This window comes from Pan paniscus, chromosome 5, assembly GCF_029289425.2.
Source record: "Pan paniscus chromosome 5, NHGRI_mPanPan1-v2.0_pri, whole genome shotgun sequence".
Taxonomy (NCBI): domain Eukaryota; kingdom Metazoa; phylum Chordata; class Mammalia; order Primates; family Hominidae; genus Pan; species Pan paniscus.
Window position 1 is genome coordinate 190,811,099 of NC_073254.2, and position 20,019 is coordinate 190,831,117.

A 20,019-nucleotide genomic window follows, 5' to 3' on the forward strand; every position below is an offset into this window, starting at 1 on the left:
GCTAATTTCTTTAATAAACCCTTTCTCATCTCTCTCTCTATACAAACATATCCTATTGGTTCTGAGTCTTTGGAGAATCCTCATACAGACACTGTTAAGAGATGAACCAGGTGTTACCACTGTGTCCCCAATGCCTGGGATAGTGAGTGACAGTATTGATGTTTGTGCAATAAATGTTTACAATGTGTATCTACTAGCAGCTTTTGATAATTTGAATTATTTATAAAAGGCAAAATAAACAAAAGTGGTATCTAAGATTAACCACCAACTTAGTAAAATTCCATTTATACCACAGGTTGTTCTGGTACAAAGCATACAATAACTCCCATGTTACGTATAATTTGACTTGTTCAATAACAAGAAAATTACTCAGATATTATAATGGAGTTAAAATGTATTTAATAGATCTAAAAAATTTTGGCTCTATCAAAACTTAGGTCTCAATTATAACATTACTAAAGTGCTTGTAAAAATTATCCCAGATTTCTGGCTACAGCTTGTATAAAGGCCTATTTTTTTTTTTTTTTTACAGTTCTATTTTGGTTGAAGATTTTTCTCCAAAATAGCTATTCCAGATTGCTTAACAGTCCCAGAAGTGAAAAATCTTAAGATATTTCATTTATAACCATTAGAGTCTTAATAAAACCCTAGTAAATACTCTCCCTTCTGGATGGTTTAAAGGTCCCTTCAGGCAAGCTGGCTGCGTAAACACCAGAGCCCTCTTCATAAGATAAGTTTGCTCAAAAGGTCAACTTTTACAGAGAAATTCCTACCTCATTAGTGTAAGGGAAAACTAACATGACCTGTTTTCATTACTTAAAATGCAAAAAAAAAAAAAAACAAAAAACTCACAAAAATAGAAAAGGGTGGGAAAAATGAAGAAAATTAAAAGAAATTCTACTTCCTATATCTGTCCTGCTTAGAGAAGACAAGTTATAGCAAAATGAGTACTTCAGGTTTCTCTTTTAATAAACAAAACCATCCAAGGTACAGTTCCAAAGTACAAAATCAACCAGTTCTGAACTGATTGGTGATAAGAGCACACAGATCAGTCCTTCCTTAAGGAAACAGTCTCCTCCCTGATGCCCTCTTTGGTCACTATGCAGATCCGGAGTGCGTCCCCAGTGTACACATCTCTCTCAGCCGCAGAAATGAAGACATCTTTCACCAGCCGCATGGCTCTGTCCAAGGACAGCGGAACATGCTCCACATTCTGCATGTTCTTAAAACCAACCTGGTGGGACATGAAACTTGGGTGAGATGTCATGTGACAGTGAGCACAAAGGAAAGGTTCAAGTTTCTTCCAATACCCTCATGTGTACGAGGATTTGTGATGAAAATACTACACAAAATTAAAATGTCCTTCAGACTGAATAAAGACCCTTCCAGACCTGGATGAATTACACACATCAGAAATCTGACAACGATTCCCTGGCAAAGCTCCCACTCTTGAGAAGCACATGACCCAGAGAGATGGACGTATGCAAGCAAAGTGATCAGAGAATTGCTATAACTAAGAAGAAAATAAGAGCCAGGAGAGCCCCAACAGATGTCCACTAAGTCTCCTAGAAGAAGACAGGCTTCAGCAGAAAGGACTTTTAAGTAGGTGAGCGCTGAAGGCTACACTGAAGAGCACAGAACATTCCAGACTGAAGATGTGGGACGGAGTTAGGAAAAGCACATCTTTTCTGAGAAAAGCAGAGTTAGGGTCTGGGTGTAGTGGGGTGACAGGAGATGAGGTCAATAAGCAATAAGCAGAGGAGTAGCTATATATGACATCCTTCAGAAAACTGAGCAGGATGAATTAGGGAAGTAAACTTGTAGGCAGAAAGGATGTTAGGAAACAAATCCAATAATCTAATAATGTAGGTCTGAATTTAGCCAGCAGTAATCACAAAGAGGGACGAATTAGAAATACAGGTGACCTCTGAATAACACAGTTTTCAACTGCTCAGGTCCACTTATACATAAATTTTTTCAGTAAACATACTGAAAAGTTTTCGGAGACTTGCAACAATTTGAAAAAACTCAGATGAGCCAAGTAGCCTAAAAATACCTTAAAAATTAAGAGAAAGGTATGTCACAAATGTATAAACTATATGTAGATACTAGCTATTTTATCATTTACTACCATAAAATACACATAAATTGATTATAAAAAGTTAAAGTGATCTCTCAATGTTCTCCTTGGTTTTTCATTGTGTTTAGTGCAATTATTATAAACCTTAAATAGCAAGTGGCCCAAACAAAGCACTATTAGTGATGCTGGAAGTGCTCCCCAAGAAGCAGGGAAAGTTATGACATTACAAGAAAAAGCTGAATTGCTTGATATGTACTGTAGATTGAGGTCTGCAGCTGTGGTTGTCCACCACTCCAGACAGATGATTCTCCTTGTAAACAGATGATGTAAACTTACAGTATCAACAAATACAGTATTGTAAATGTATTTTCTCTTCCTATAATTTTCTTAATAACATTCTCTTTCCTGTAGTTTATTTATCATAAGAATACAGCACATAATACATATGTAAAATACGTGATAATCCACAGTTTACATTATTGGCAAGGCTTCCAGTCAACAGTAGGCTTATTTGTAAGTTTTCTTGGAGTCGAAAGTTATATGTGGATTTTCCAGTGCTCGGGGAGTTGGCGCCCCAATCCCCGTGTTGTTCAAGGGTCAACTGTATGCTTGGGAGTTCAAGTACAGTATTGGGTAACATAGAAAGGGGGAGTAAGAGGGAGAAAGGCATTTTTATGATCTTCAGGTAAAGACAGCAAGAGAATTAGCCACTACAGACATAAAAGAGTTGGAAGCCATGAGAATACAGGAAAACAATCAAAACCATGGGAGTAGGTAAGGACCCACAAGAGAGTAGGCAGAACACAGAGAGAGACCATGAGGTTTCTGTAGGACACGTCTGCCAAACTCAAACAGTAATTTATAAGAAAGTCTTTATATCTTGGCTCTCCTAAGCTAATGAAGAGGAGAACTTGGAGGAAGGCACTTCAACTGAACACCATGACAAGTTGGACATAGTATCATTACCTGGACACAGTATCATTACCTGGTTGTCAAGCAGGGGCTGTAGCATGGCACTTGCTGAGCCTCCAGCCTTGAAGGAGTCTCTCTGGTAAGACCCTACTGGATCAAAGCTGTATACAGCCCCCTTTCCTTAAAGAAGAAAACAGTATTCATAAGGATGGTATCCAATCACAATCCCAAATCATCGCAAAAATAAATCAGGTCAAAACGTGACACAAAACGGACTATCACCTTGGCTAAAACTTCAGGGAACAGTTGGAACACAGTCACTGTTGCACTGGTGACAGCTGCAGCACACACACTGTTGCACATGTGACAGCCAGAACCCAGTCACCATTGCACAGGTGCCACCCAGCAGACAGCCCCAATCCCCGTGTTGGTGTGTTGTTCAAGGGTAAACTGTAGGCTTGGGAGTTAAAATACAATATTGAGTAACACAGAAAGGGTGGGTAAGAGGGAGAAAGGCATTTTTATCATCTTCAGGTAAAGATGACAAGAGAATTAACCACTGCAGATGTAAAACAGTTGGAAGCCATGAGAATACACAAAAATAATCCAAGCCATGGTAGTAGGTAAGGACCCATAAGAGAGTAGGGAGAACACAGAGAGAGATGGTGAGGTTTCTGTAGGACACATCAGCCAAACTCAAACAGTCATTTATAAGAAAGTCTTTATTTCTTGGCTCTCCTAAGCTAACGAAGAGGAGAACTTGAAGGAAAGCACGACTTATGTATATAAACAGGTCCAAGGGACACATCCGCAAGACACAGTAAAATGAAGAGAATTCTGTAACCTGTAAAATACAATACTGCTTTTGTTTAAAAGAATAAGAAAACTATTTGTACAAGCACAAAAAAGTCTGGAAAGATAAATAACAAACTGTGGTTGGTCATCTTTGAGCACTGAATTAGAGGCAAGAAAAGAAGGGAATTAATTCATATGCTTCTATATTATTTGAGTTTATTACAAAGAACACAGGTAGTTCTGCAATTTTTAAAAAGGCCTGTTAAAAACAACTGTGTTCTGGGTATGAGAAATCACGAGTCATTTACAAGGTATGATTTTTTAAAAACATAACTGATTTAGAAAACACATTATATACCAGAACTCAGTACCCTGGGAGATGTGATATAGGGACAATCTCCTTACTAACCATGTACAACTGCCACTGTTAGCTTTGTATGTTTTCTACTATAGAACTGCGTAAACTTGGCCAGGCGCGGTGGCTCATGCCTGTAATCCCAGCACTCTGGGAGGCTGAGGTGGGCCGATCACGAGGTCAGGAGTTCGAGATCAGCCTGGCCAACACAGTGAAACCCCATCTCTACTAAAAATACAAAAATTAGCTGAGCATGGTGGCACATGCCTGTATTCCCACCTACTTGGGAGGCTGAGGCAGGAGAATCGCTTGAACCCAGGAGGCGGAGGTTGTGGTGAGCCGAGATCATGCCACTGCACTCCAGCCTGGGCAACAGAGCGAGACTTGGTCTCAAAAAAAGAAAAAGGATTGTGTAAACTGAATTCTCTGGTGGAGAAGGCACCATCTGAGGTCACCTAAGAAACTGGGAAGTATTTTTGCTGGAAGCAAGCTTGGGACAAGACATGAGATCACAGCAGGCAATCCACTAACCTCAATATACAAAAAAAGAAAGAGATGTAAGGTGTAAAGGCAGAAAAATGATTGTATCTCTCATGAGGATGACAGGCCACAAGTAAACTGAGGCCCAAAAGCTTTACCCAAGGATGGAACCAATCTCAGAAAACCACACACAACAAATTTAAAAAAATAAACCAAAGAAAGGGTGGGCTATGTCCAAGAACACAGCTTTAAAGACCCCCTAGAAGGAGCAAGAGAGACACTAGTAAAATCAGTATAAAACAGCAAAAATCAATAGATAAATAAAAACAAAAATAAATGTAGAATGGCATGAATCTTGATTACAAAGTGCTTTTCCTCATCAAAGTAAAATGCAAAAAGCACAATCATTTCAATGTAAAAAATAAAATCAGACAAGTCTTAAAAGAAATACAGCTAAGCTTTGGATGGGAGAAGTTTTTCTAACAAGGCAAGAAACTGAATGTCATACAGAAATGATTGACAGATTAGACTGTATGAAACACAGCAATTTCTGTGTAGCAAAAGGCACCACCCAAAAGAGACAAATAACACTCTTGGGAGTATCTATAATATCACAGACATTTGACACAGTCGAATGTAGTTCTTGAAAATCAATAAGAAGAAAACTAACCTGCAAATAAGGAAATGGGCAACGGTTAATATATGAATCAGTCTCCAAAGAGGAAATTTATAAAGTCAATAAACATATGAAAACATGCCCAAGAATATATATAAATGAAAATAATAAACTGTTCAATAGGCAAAAAGATGTTTCAAAATGTGTTAATTCTAATACTGGGAAGGTTATATAAAATCGGGTACTCAGGGTACTGGCGTATCCTTCAGAAAGAGTACACTCAACAAAATACAAAAAAAAATTTATCTGACCCAATACTTCAACTACTCGAAGTTTATTCTAGCAAGACAAGCATAACTGGGGAAGTACACAAAAATGTATGTACAAGGATGTTCATCATAGTGTTTATATTAAGAAAACAGGAAGCCAAAATGCCCTTTAGAGGACTGGTTAGGTAAATGATGCTATGTATTACAGCAGCAAAAACAGAAGACAAAAAAAATTTTTTTTTAATTAAATACAAAAATCATTATGCATATAGCTTAGATCTCCTTGATAATACATAATGTATAGTTACAGAAAAACAGATACCAAAGTCCTACTTACATAAAACTGCATGAGCGTATGTATAAACGTGTACTGATTGTTTTCACTACAGAAAAACTAAAGCCACTTTTAATTTGGGAGAAAAATTTTTAAAAGGCATGAGAGCAGCTAAGAGATTAAAGACATAGAGGTTAGTGCAGACAGCGGCTGACACCAAGGGAAAGAGCTGTGGACCTTGCTGTCCTGAAGGTTTCAATATGGAGCACTGCTCTCCAGGTCCCTGCATCCACCAACACAGAAGACAGTAAAGGAAGTCTCCTGAGACATTAGCAGAGGCTCTGGACTTAGGGGACCAGGCTCTAGAGTGGCAAAGGGTAGGAGCAAAACACATGAAATGGAAAGTTGATGTAAACAAAACACAGACCTTCAGCCCCCTTCCTCCTCCGAGGCCTAAAAAGCTGCCAACCAGGCTTCTCTTCCTGTAGTCCCACCTCACCTCAGGAAAAAAGATTAAAGAAATTCTTCATCTGAAGAAAATGCTGCTTACTTAAGCACCCAGTTAACGGCTGTCAGTTGACAAGCCATGTCAACAAGGACTTTCATAATCAAATTTTGGTACAAGACTCTTCAATGTGAATAGACAGCAAAAAAAAAAAAAAAAAAATCAGAGATTTGAAGGAAGCCTCTAACATAGAAGACAGAGGCCAAAAATGAACACACAACATGAAAAAAAAAAAGCATTCTGATGAAATACAGAAAACTGCAAAGAAAGTAAACAGGATTTTTTTTAAAAAGACAAAAAATAAGTACAAGCTCTTGGAAATTAATGACACCAGAAATAAAAGCAATCAGTAAAGGATGAAAAGCTAAAATTAAGGAAATCTTCATAAAGTAGAACCAAAAAGACAGACATGGATAACATGGGGAGTCAAAAATAAAGTACCGGGTCATAATCCAGGTGGTTGTGGAGAAGGTGCAGAGGGGTAGGGGAGGAGGAGAGGAAAGAAGGTGGAGAAAGAGGACAAAACACATAAGAAACTCTGGGCAAGGAACATCACTACACAATTTCAGAACACCAGGGTAAAGAAAAGATCCTAAAAGCAAAGTCTCAAAAAGGTCCCGTTTTGTTTTTTTCAGAAATCTTTTAGGAGGTAAGCCTCTAAAATAAGGAAATAAATCAAGAAAGAGGAGAACACAGGATGTGGGGGAATCTCAGGATGGCAGTGGTCCATCCTGGAGCAAGGGGAAAAGGGATCCACCTAGTATGTGAGGTCTGACAACCAGATGAATTGTACTCAGAGAATGTACAAGGAACTGACAAAAAGTTTAAAGAAATCTGAGCCAATTAGAGATAGTTAACTTAAGAAAAAAAAAAAAACGAGTTACACAAGAAAGAAAATATTAATGCATGCTACTTGGCGCAACAAAGATCAATATCTATCTGGTCATAATAAAAACATTAAAGGTCTATGTTACCAAAAGTGTAATGTGTTAAAGGAGGATGCTAATGAGGAAGAGGACACAAAAGAGCTAAGAACCGTCATCTACCAGAACAAAACACCAAAAGATGTCTCAAAAGAGTGCAGTACAAATACAGAGTTTTGGAAAATGGAGGTAAGTACCAGGAAATACAGGTAAAAGAGCTGAAAACTGTCTTAGGGCAATGGAAAAAAAAGATAGAGGACTGCTTTATTATTCACACAAATTCCTCTATAAAATAAAAATTAGTTTAAAGAACACTTAAAAGCCAACCAGACAGACAAGCTTAGAAAGACAGTTCTAGAGACACCTGAGGTTGTCACCAAAACTAGCAACACTGTTACATGGAAATCAAAGAACAGGGCTCTGAAGTGAAACAAAAGCCAAACCTGAATCTTAGGTCTGCTGCTTAGTAGGTATCAGCTTTCCCAGATTAGACTCTCTAACTCTCGGAAAAACTCAAAGGATGCTGTCTGGCCTGCTGAAATTCAATGGCAGCTATTTTTAATGTTGCTAAAATCTGAATCTATTAATCTGACATTAAAGCCAGGCATAATGTAAGTCAAAAAAGACACCAGAAGCATCCAGCTTCCTAAGTTAGGCAAATTAATTTGTAGCTAGACTCTAATTACCCATGTTAAAGGTAATTCATTTCTATTTTTACTATTTCTACACTTTACTTTTTCTCTTGGTTTTCAAGTAAGGTTGAAAGCCTTAAAAAGAAATTGTGTCAACCTAATTTGTCTACGCCTAAACCATGGCAGGTAAAATGATCAGAATGTTCCCCAAGGCTGTGTATGGGGGCGGATGTTAAGAGTCAGAGATAGCGCACGCAAAGAAAATGCTCATGGAACAGAAAGCGATAGGAGTCAACAACCGAGAGGCAGGGCGCTGAAATGAAGCTTGACCCTTTCCTCTTAGAATTTTCCCTCACAGGATTTAGGGTCCCCAGTCCCCTTGCTTTCTTTCTGTGTCCAACTGAGATGTTCTGTGATGTGGCCAGCCGCATGTATTCCCCTGGAGGCTCTGACCCAAGCCAAGGCCTGCCTTGAACATTCCCAGGCGCTGACAATGTTGTTTAGGCTATTGCTTGAAACACTGAGAAATTACCCCTGTTGCTAAACACACAGAAACTATCCCTTGCCCTGAACCAAATTCCTTCAACACTCAAATCAACTCCCTCACCTTGGACACATCTTTTCCTGCTGTCTGCTGAGAGGACTGCTGCAGCACTAAATGCTTTTGACTGATTACCCTGAGATTTAGTGTTCTGGAACCCCAACTAGGTTCAGGGCAGTCCCTCACAGGAATTCCTCTGCCCCTACTTTTAGGGCAACTTCAGCCACAGGTTCAGCCAGAAGGAACACAGAAGATGGGCTTACTCCAATGATATCCTCATCTAGACACTTCTGTAACTTCTTATCTCAATGGACTACTCTAAATGACACAGATGGACTACTTATCCATCTGTGTCAATGGACTACTCTAAGTGACAAAGATCTGTCCTGGGACACTGTACTTGTATTTGATTTTTAGATGCAACCAAAAGCCAATCCAAATGAGAACATTTGGATTGCAAATGAGAACAAATGGATTGGAACATTTGGATGGAAAACATTGGTGCCCATGTGGCGTAATGCAGCTCTGGAACAAAAATGGGATGGAATATTAAGTAACAAGACTTAATATTCTCAGGGAATCCTGGTCTGGCTCTGACAAAAAATCAAAGAGGTGTTTCAAAAAGTTCTGAAAACACTGGAGTAGATGCTTATTATTAATTACCCCAAATGACTTCTAGAACCGTTAAAGAATTTTTTTGAAGTGTATTTGTTAATAAAAAAATTTTCAATACTCAGAATCACATTTAGGTCAAGCTTTCTAGGTCCGATTTCTTTCTATAAGATAAAAATGCCTAATTATTTACTACTAACTCATGCAAGTTCCTGAGAAAATAGCAAAATAACTGGCTGCTCAACATTCACTATTAGAGCTTCAATGTGCCTTTGGAGGTCATACATTAGCTTCAGTTTCTTCATCACTTTCATTATCAGAAATGAAATGAGAATTGTGTCAGATGGTATTTATGGTTCTTTTCAACTCTAGATGGATACACACATCTAGGGAATAATAACTCCCCCCCCCCCACCATTTTCCAGAAAGAAGGAATTCTACCTTCTTCATCAAGTCCACCGATGATGTTGTAAACATAGTATGGAAAGAAGCGCCTTGAATACAGGATTGTAGACAGCATTGCAGCAATTGCCCCCGTAGTCATGGCCTTATTATTGGAATGCTTATACATCTGCAATTATTGATAAAAGTCACAGGCATGTAGAGGCAGAGGCCATTATAGACTAGAACAATCAACAGTATAAAGTGAATAAATAAATGCATACCACAGTGGAAGGGGAAAGCATGCCTATTTCCTTCATGATCAACCAACACAGTATTACTAACATAAAATTTTAAGGGAAGGAATGCCAAGTTTGCCCTCAGCTCTCTGGTTTAGACTCTATTTTCCATACCACCCTTATCTCAGGTACTGCTAATCCAAGAGCTAATGTGCATGAAAGGGCACATGAAGTGGCCTAAGGAAGACGGGTTTAAATCCATCTCTCTCCCTCACTCTGCATATAGACCAGGGGTCAACAAACTACCCCTGTAGTTTGGCTCAGGGGCCAAATCCAGCCTACTCCCTATTGCTATGAATATTGTCCGTGGCTGCTTTTTCACTACAGAAGCAGATCAAATGGCCCATAAAGCTGTAAATATTTACTATCTGGTCCTTTACAGAAAAAATTACAGCAATCCCTGATCAAACCTAGATGTAAGTCCCTCTCTTTGTGGAGCAGATCTCTGTGAGAACAGAAGACACAGGGCAGCACCCTTACTCTGCATGATTTTAATACACAGCAGTGGTCGTGATCCTTAAAACATCTACAGTAGAGAACACAAGCATCCAAAACAGGGTCTTAGCATGACAATACAGTGACTGCAAATCCTAGCTTTACTATACCTTTGCGAGCCCTACATTACCCACTGGTAGAGAAACTTCACAAAAATTATAAACATAAAATGAATTCAAGATCACCAATTTTTGTTAACCACATAGCAAACATCTCTAATGAGAAACCTAATGGCCAGGCATAGTGGCTCACACCTGTAATCTCAACTGAGGCGGGAGAATGTTTGAGCCCAGGAGATGAAGGCTACAGTGAGCTACAATGGCGCCACTGTACTCCAGCCTGTGCAACAAAGTGAGACGCTGTCTCTAAATAAATAGACAGATAGATATCTAACTAGCACCGTAAAATTAAACAATGACAGTCAAAACACTGAAAAATGATTAGAAATGAACTACAAGTAACAGGTAAGTTTCTTATAGAGGAATGTCTTTCCAAGATAAAAACTATAAAAAATTATTCATAGGACGGGCACAGTGGCTCACTGCTGGCCTGTAATCCCAGCACTTTGGGAGGCCGAGATGGCTGGATCACCTGAAGTCAGGGGTTCGAGACCAGCCTGGCCAACATGGTGAAACCCCGTCTCTACTAAAATACAAAAATTAGGGGTGGTGACAGGTGCCTGTAATCTCAGCTACTCGGGAGGCTGTGGCAGGATAATCACTTGAACCCAGGAGGCAGAGGTTGCAGTGAGCCAAGATCATGCCATTGCACTCCAGCCTGGGCAACAAGAGTGAAACTCTGTCTCAAAAAAAAAAAAAAAAAAAAAAAAATTTCATTCCATTTCATTTCGAAACCAAGCACCAACATTTATTTACTTCACCACCTAATAAAGTATGAGAGAAAAACTTCAGGAAGGGGTGTGTATTATGTAGAATTCACCATTCCTTGTTTTATTAACAATATCATGTTTACTTTTGTCTTCTAACTCCCATTTATAAAATAAGCATTAGGAATTATCATATAAATATGCCAATAAACGTAAGTCACTATGGCTTTCAATGTAAGTTTCTAAAAAAGCATGAACAATTGATAAATACTGAGTGAAATCCTTTCTACACATTCAAAAAGCATGTGTCAGTTAAACAAATATATTATATACTCCAGTAACCACTCATAAGTGTAAATAATCTCAAGTGTTATTCATGAATAGGCAAAACAGAATGTGATCACCCCTGACTTCTGGCAGCTGGCTATCAACTGAAGCCGGTCAGGTGACAGACGTTAATGGTGCATGTTGTGCCTCCCATCCAAGCTCCCGGCTTATTCATTCTTTCGTATTTCTACTCATGCATCCTGCCAACTAAGAGCACAGCACTGTAAAGAGGAAAAGCTTGTCAACTGATGGTGATGCAAACCAAGCTCCTGTGTCAAATCTTTCCTGGGCTCTCTCCTGCCACAGGAATTGATTTGCTTTGTTTTTGAGGGAAGAGTATCTTCAGAAGAAGAACTCCCAGGCTCCTTCTAAAAGGGTAGAGAACCCTTCATATGATACAAGACTTTAACAAATGGAATGTGCTGCTGTTTCACATTATGCTACTTTAATGACCCTGCATTAATGATATCATTTCATTTCTAGCATACATTTGTAATTCATTTACTAACCTAGTGACTCTCTAGCTATCTGACCAACAGTCATGCTGTAGGCTTAAAAGAATTTAATGAATTACTATTAATTTAAAATAGTGTAGAAATGTACAAAAGCATCTACCTTTAGTCTTGCTTCAATAATCTTTGTCAGCGTAAGGCAGTCTCCATGAAAACCACTGCATCCAATGACTGTTTTGTCTGTTCTGTAAAAAGCACATTTCAGAAAATTGAGTTGGTTAGATAGTAGAGCAAAACATATCTTCGGCAATTTTAAATTTAAAATTCTGATTCCCACTATTCCCTAAATGGTAATGGGACAAACAGCCACCCTTCTGGGGAGGAGGGGTCTGTATTCCATCTTACCCCTTATTCCAGATGAATTACAGGTGGATCAAAGACTTTAAAAATGCGACTATGAATGGACTAAATAAATCATGGGTGAATTTTTTTTACTATCTTGGGCTGAGGAAGATACGTAGGTAGGTTAATTGACTGATTTTTGAGACGGAGTTTCGCTCTTGTCACCCAGGCTGGAATGCAGTGGCGCAATCTTGGCTCACTGCAACTTCCGCCTCCTGGGTTCAAGCAATTCTCCTGCCTCAGCCTCCCAAGTATCTGGGATTACAGGCACCCACCACCACACCCAGCTGATTTTTGTATTTTTAGTAGAGATGGGGTTTCACCATGTTGGCCAGGCTGGTCTCAAACTCCTGACCTCAGGTAATCCACCTGCCTTGGCCTCCAAAGTGCTGGGATTACAGGTGTGAACCACTGCACCCAGCCTCGTGAAGGTAGATTTAAACAACACAATCCAAGGGCCACACAGAAAAATTTCATAAATTTGACTACATAAAATTCTACAGGGAAATTTAAGAATAGCTTTTTAAAACCCTAAGAAAATATATTAGTAGCATCTACCCCCAAAGTCTAATTTTAATTCTATAAAAATTCTTACAAATAAGGAAAGCAATAACATAAAGGAAAGATGGGTAACTTCTATGAACAGACAAGTCACAGAAAAAAGAGACATTAAGTCACCATAAACATAAGAGCCTCTATGTTACTCAGAAATCCCAATCTCAAAAAGAGACTATTTCAACCAATTATACTGGCTAAAAATGCCTAACTAACTAAATGCTGGTGAGGTTGTGGAAACAGTATAAACTGATTAACTTGTTAGATGGGCAATTCGGTGGTATCTATTAAAAATTTAAATACACACCACTCTCACCAATTCTATTGCTAGAAATCCATCTTGTCAATATACTTATCCAAGTATGCAAAGGGATGCTCTAGACTCACCAGTGAGTACTCATTTAAATAGCACCCCAAAACAAAACAAAACCTAAATGTCCATCTGTATGGAGAGGATTAAAATTTGGTATAGACATACAAATTCAACCGTGTATTTCAAAAATTAATTCCTAGATCTTGATATGAATCTATAAAGAAACCTAAACAATATTTTGCAGAGGCCACACAATTCCTCTTGGAAACTTACAAATGACTCGCACAAACCATACCTGTCCTACTAGGAGAGCAGCTGACACCTCTAGGGTCATCACTAACATCACCTGATCTATGCCTACCATCAACCTCACTGCACTAAGGTGAAGACGTCCAATCCCCTATAAGGCTTTACTGCCTTTACTGACAAGATTGGTTGACAACACCAACAGGGAAAGACAGAAATCTTAGAACTTCAAGATGCTTTTCCCAAATATCCAGGTGCATCAAAGGAATGGGAGTTTTCATGCAAAGAATACAGTCTGAAACAGGTTTGGAAGAGGCAAGCTTAGTTCTAGGTCAGCCCCACAGGACGTGGGATGAGGGATATATACAGGCATTCGTTAATGCTGCACTGTTCTTATTCTCTATCTCTATATCTGACGTGTTTCATAAAAAAAAAAAAAAGTGCTCACTTCACCAGCAAACGTAACTAAAGCAATATTTAAAAGATGAGTAAAAGCTAGTACGAGGATGGTATCCATAAAGTTGTTTTAAAATCTCATTTCTAATATTTACTACTTTCAAGTTGTACAAGTGTCGTCCTTGAGGAGAAAAAAAGGTAACACAAGAGCACCATAAACAGAAAGCAGAAAGGGGGCATCAAAAGATGCAAGTGGAGAGACACAGAACTGGGAAGACGAAAACAAACTTCATTGCTTTTTAAGATGTGGGCCATCCCTGGGAGCAGGAAAGACAACGTATCTTTTCTTCTGTACCTACTTCCTACAATACAAGGAGGGTCTATCCAAAGGACCCAAACCTCGTAAGTCCCATTCCTATTACAATTCAAGTTTAATTAACCCAGGAATTCATGACCATTTATAAGCATTTCCAAAACTGTTAAATACAGACCACTGCCAATCTGCAGTATGTATTCAGGTGATTTATGCAGGCTTTTTTTTTTTTTTTTTTAAGTTTTGGCTTTATTTTCATGTTTTAGGAAAAACATAGCTAGCCTATTAAAACTGAGCTGTGGACATAATTGCTTAGGATATTTCTAAAATGAATGTTTCAGGTTAAAAAAAAAAAGTGTGGGGAGGCAGATTTTAAAAAAATATCATTTAATGGATTAATGGTGCTGTGGTTTGAATATTCCCTTCAAAACTCATGTTGAAATTTAATTGTCATTGTGATGGTACTGGGAGTTGGGACCAGGTGTTTAGGTCCTAGGGCTCAGCCTTCACGAATGGACATTATCACAGCAGTGGGTTCGCTTGCTCTTCTTTCCTTCTCTGGCCTTCCACCATGTTAAGACACAGCAGGAAATTTTTCATGGTAAAATGCTGGGGTGAACACATTTAGGTTACCGAAAGCACTTTTGGTACCCTGAATACAGCAAATATTATTAAGACTGCACATTAAATTATTAGGAAACATTAACTTAGAAAATGGTTTTCTAATAAAAATGCTCCCAACAGCAACTTAAAAACTCATGAAACAAATCATTTAGAAGTAGGAACTCTCACAGCATTAAATCATTACAAAGGCATTGTGAAATGTCTTTAGAAATATTTACTTACAATTTGTAACATTTGGGGCTATCCCGCGTATGAATTGAAAACCCTTCACTCAATCGAGTATCAGAAGCAACAATTGCAAAATCTTCTCCAGCAATTGCCAGTATAGTACTGAGGAAAAAAGAAAAAGATTAATTCTCCAGGGTGGTAATCCTATCCCTACAAATAGAAGAATGCTCCATAGCACATAATGGGATAAAATACTCTAGATGTCAACAAAAACATGATTCAAATGGGAAGAGGAAAGATGAGCGGGAAGAGAATGAACGCCTGGCTACGAGTTGTCTGGAAAAAAAAAAATTATTAATAAGCCTAAATCAGGGCAAAGTCTCCTTGGCAGGAGGTAACAGAAAAGCCAATGAATTATCATCACCAACACATTAATACTTACTCGCGCAAGGTACTACTAATACAGAACAACTAAATACCACATCTGTGCCCTTGAGGATCAGGTATAGACAGTGGTACTACAACGCAAGCTCTATGAGTTTAGAGAAGATGGGATTTTTTTCTTCTTGTTTCATTTCTTTATATCCAAGTCCTTATATAACGCCTATATAATGCTTATTTCTTTATACCCAAGCCCTTATATAATGACAAATAAATGGACAAACAGTAAATTTTTCCCTCTGTGGCTGTACAATTTGACAGCTTATCAAAGAGACTTACAGTAGAATTCCAAAAGCAGACTGCCTGGGTTCTAATTCTGGCTTTCCCATTTCGCAGATATGAGACTGCGGGTAAGTTACTTCTCAAAGCGTCAATTTCATCATATATACAACAGAGATCACTGCAGTTGCTACCTCATTAGGATGTTCAAAGGATCAAATATCTAAGCCCTTATAGCAGTCCCTGACATGTAACTGGTCCTCTAGTAAGTGTTAGCTGTAAGTGCTATGGCACTGGAGTATGACTAAGCACCTGGGCTCTGGAATTACATGAGACAGAGACCCACTCTTGCTACTTATTAGGTATGTGATCTTGGACAAATCCTCCAAATGCAAGTTGATGATAACAGTACCTGTGTCACAAGGTGTGTATATATATTTGGGTGTGTATATTTTAATGTACAAGGCTTGACTGATAACTATAACCACTGCTTCAATGCAATAGTGGAAATTAAAGGCATGGTGCCTCACAGACATAAGCACTCAGGAAACTTAAGCCACTATTTTTACTGAGGAGGGATTTGTGCTAAAGCTCTCAAGAAGAAAAGGATGGCATTCCAGGTAATATAAACAGCACGCAATGGCAAACAGGTAATTATTCAAATAGTACATACATTCAAGCAACTCATTCAGGCAGCCCTTTTTGCATAAGCACATGTAGTGACGTTAAGGTTTATGTGATGGACAGGGTTCCTACTGTAGAAAATCCCAAATGCCAAGCTAAAGATTTTGGAATTTTAGCAAGAAATCATGAAGGTATTCTGAGCAAGAATGATCTGTAGTTGTAACTACTCAAGAGGCTGAGGTGGGAGGACTGCTTGAGCCCAGGTGTTCAAGGCTGCAGTGAGCTATGATCGTGCCTGGGCATTAGAGTGAGACCTGGTCTTTAAAAAAGGAATGCAAGAGAGAGAAAAGTTCCATTTACAAAGTGGGGTTTTAGGAAGACTGCTCTGACAATAACATAGTATGTGAAATGGGACAGAAACACTGTTCTAATGCTACTAATGCAATAGTAAGGTAGCAGGGTGAACAGTAAATCCAAAATCATCACAAACACACAAAATAGACAAATTTTTATACCTACGCAAATGTTTTAGGAACTGGGAAAACCAATTATGACATCCAAGATTTAGAACTTAGATGAGCAGAATGATGGCATAATTATAAGTATTTTAAAGGAGAGGAGGCCGGGCACGGTGGCTCACACCTGTAATCCCAACACTTTGGGAGGCTGAGGGGGGGGGGTCAATTGCCTGAGATCAGGAGTTCGAGACCAGCCTGGCCAACATGGTGAAACCCATCTCTACTAAAAATACAAAAATTAGCCAGGCGTGGTGGCAGGCACCTGTAATCCCAGCTACTCGGGAGGCTGAGGCAGAAATGCGTGAACCCAGGAGTTGGAGGTTGCAGTGAGCTGAGATCGCACCGCTGCACTCTGGCCTGGGTGACAGAGTGAGACTCTGTCTCAAAAAATAAGAAGAAAGGAGAAGAGGAGATGAAGGGGAATAATTAGCTTGCTTTTTGTTTTGCTAGCTGTCTTGAGTTACCCTGAGAGCAGAAAAACCAGTTAAAAATGTTTTACTGAAGAAGCCGAATCGAGGGACTCATGAGAGGCAGAACTGGAAAACCAGATTTGGGAGTAATCCTCCCAGCAATGAGACATGAAAGAGTGCTGAGCGATAAACAAGGCGGCTAATGACTTAACTACATTTAAAGACCGAGTAGAAAAAGAGAATGAGGCCTCATTTTGCGGAAGCGAAGGCTGCCTGAGAGCCAGCTGCAGTAAACACTAAAGAAAAAGAACAATGACTGAGAAAAAGTAATCAGAAAGTTCTAAGTAATTTTTAGGGCAGTAATGGCTTAAACTGGATTACAAGGGATTAAAAAGTGAGTAATGAGTAGGGCATACTGAACACTGAAAATTCTTATTTATAGAGAATAGCCTTACAAAACGGGTCCAATAACCCTCCCTACAATATACAACTTAATTAGTCATCACAGGAAGTGTTAAGGTGTATAATGGAAAAGCATCCATAAACTCAGTGGTGAAATAGCTATGAATTAAGTCCTGGCTCAACTTCACACTAGCTCTCTGACCCTGACAGTTTAACGTCTAATATAACCCTAGGATGCTAATATCATCTAACATTCACTTTTCATGAGGATTAAATAAGATGACAACTTGCAATTTACAAAATGCATCTCTCTTGATTCTCACCAAAAACTATGAAGCTACTAAGGAAGATAAGGAAATTTAGGTTCAAGAAGTTCAGAAGTACCCAAAGTGTCCTTTAGTGGCAGAACCAAGGCTAAAATCAGACTTTCGTTATCTTTCTAACACACTCCCAAAATGTGCATTTATATTTCAAATTTATGAGGAACCAATGAACATTTTTGCTTTGTTTTTAAAATTTATTTTTGTAGAGATGGGGTCTTGCTATGCTGAGCAGGCTGGTCTTCAACTCCTGGCCTCAAGCGATGATCCTCCTGCCTTGGCTTCCCAAAGTCCTGGGATTACAGGTGCGAGCCACACTGCCCAGCCAATATTTTCTGTTTTAAGAACCATCGGTTCGTTCAAATTGCGTGTGTATATTTTAATGTACAAGGCTTGATTGGTAACTATAACCACTGTTTCAATTTACAGCTCTTCCCTGTCAAGAGTCTTAAACAGAGCATCTTTCTATAACCCTAAATCTCTGGCGTGCCACCACGGAAAATTATACTACTCAAGATAAAGCTGGTAATTAAAATAAAAACCCAAACTTGAACATAACATACAAGAGCACACATACTAAAAGGTCCATCTTCTATTTTGTTTTCCTGAACTTAAGCTAAACGTTAAAAAAAAAAGCACTTATCTATGAAACTAAGTTTGCTCAGCCAATCCCACCTTCTATTTGAAATAAAACAAAATGATTAAACTGCCACAATTAGAAATAACAGAAATCAGGCGGCTACAATTAGACATCTCGGCTACCAACTCAGCTATGCATCTAACAACACAGACCAAACAACCCTAACTTTTAAGTTTCAGACGCTAAACCTCTACCCTCGCCTGCTGGCATAAGAAACGTGTACATGAGGTCCAGTTTTAATGGTCTTCCACAGAGCAGAGGCTATGTTTCAATTTCTACTTTACTGTCTTACAGCAGCAAGGAGCATGGAGTGGCGGTCCACATAAAAACTCAAATGACATGACTGTAATGGGAAACCCTAAAAACCAAGGCTGTATCGCAATCACCAAGTAAACTTGAGCAAAGCGAGCCTGAAGAGGGAAACACAGGGCATGAGAGGACGGCAGGGAGACCGGCCTTGTGCGGACCCCCTCAGCTCAGGGTTCTGAGGCCTGCAGGAGCCCGGGGCAGCGCCATCACGGCGGTGACTCCTAAATAGGCTTCAGCAGATGGGGGAAGGGCGAAAGTGAAAGCCGCAGCTCTCTGGGGTTTTTACCCTCCGTTGAAAACGTAGGGCGAAAATCGCAGCTGCAAAGGGCCCGCGGCTCTGTGCGGTTCCATCCCCAAGTCTCTGCCAGGAGCCGAATACATGGCTGTAGAGGACAACATCGCACGGCTGCGCCTGCGGATCCGACACTTGCTGTCTCACGGCGAGATGGCTGCCTTGACCGGACGTTACGCCACTTCCGGCTTCTCCTGAAGTTCGCTCCCGGCCTCTCTATCTCGCGCTAGTCGTTGCTCCTGGAGGGCTGCACGGCGGCTTGTCCCTTTGGTAGTTGAATCCCGCCCATTCCAAAAAGCGCTGACAGAGATGTAAAGGGTTTTTTTTGTTTGTTTTTTGTTTTTTTCCCCCTCGAAGAAAACATTGGAATTCACCCCAATGGACAAAAATTTAAGTCTGACCATACAAAAAAATTGTCAGAACTATGGCGCAACGGCAACTCGAATAACGGTGGGAGCGTTAATTGTCCTGGCTAATAAAAAATGTATATAACAATTCCTATCCTTAAAGAGCTCACAACCTCACTGATAATAAAAAGTACAAAGAAAACAAGCAGTATAACATATGATTACGCCACAATGAACTACAGAACGGAAAATCAAGGCGTGCTGAAGTCCCACTAAGAAACAACTGCGGAAAGAGCCATGTGACAACAGTGCATGAACTGGGAGTGGCAGAACTGAATATAAATGCATGTGTAAACACAAGCTGTTTGTTTTGCTTAGTGTTCCTTGTCATTCTACACGCTTGAAGATCAGCTAGAGTTCTTGCTGACAGGTAAGGAGGACGCGCTTACTGAGTGCCAAGCACTGCTCAGGCACTGATTCTGTCAATCTCTGTCAATCTCCCGACAGCCCAAGGGTAAGCACTGTTATCATTTTTCAATTTTACAGAAAACAAATGCGGGGGAGAGGTCAGGTAACTTGCCAAAGGTAACGCCGCTAGTTGCTTTAAACAACAACAACAACAACAAAACACACTCACACATATACACACACACGCCATTTAAAAATCGATCTTTCCTACGTCCAGCAAGGGCCAATTAGAGATGGC

General features: G+C 39.5%; 1 protein-coding gene across 1 annotated transcript; it reads right to left on the bottom strand.

The window, feature by feature from the left end:
* Positions 1-948: 948 nt before the first annotated feature.
* Positions 949-20,011, bottom strand: PSMB1 (proteasome 20S subunit beta 1). Its single transcript, XM_003821662.5, has 6 exons — positions 18,961-20,011; positions 14,846-14,953; positions 11,938-12,019; positions 9,436-9,565; positions 3,066-3,172; positions 949-1,234 (listed from the first exon to the last, which is right to left on the bottom strand). Exons 1-6 carry the CDS (start codon positions 19,071-19,073, stop codon positions 1,049-1,051), a joined length of 726 nt encoding a protein of 241 aa, XP_003821710.1. The 5' UTR covers positions 19,074-20,011; the 3' UTR covers positions 949-1,048.
* Positions 20,012-20,019: the final 8 nt, after the last annotated feature.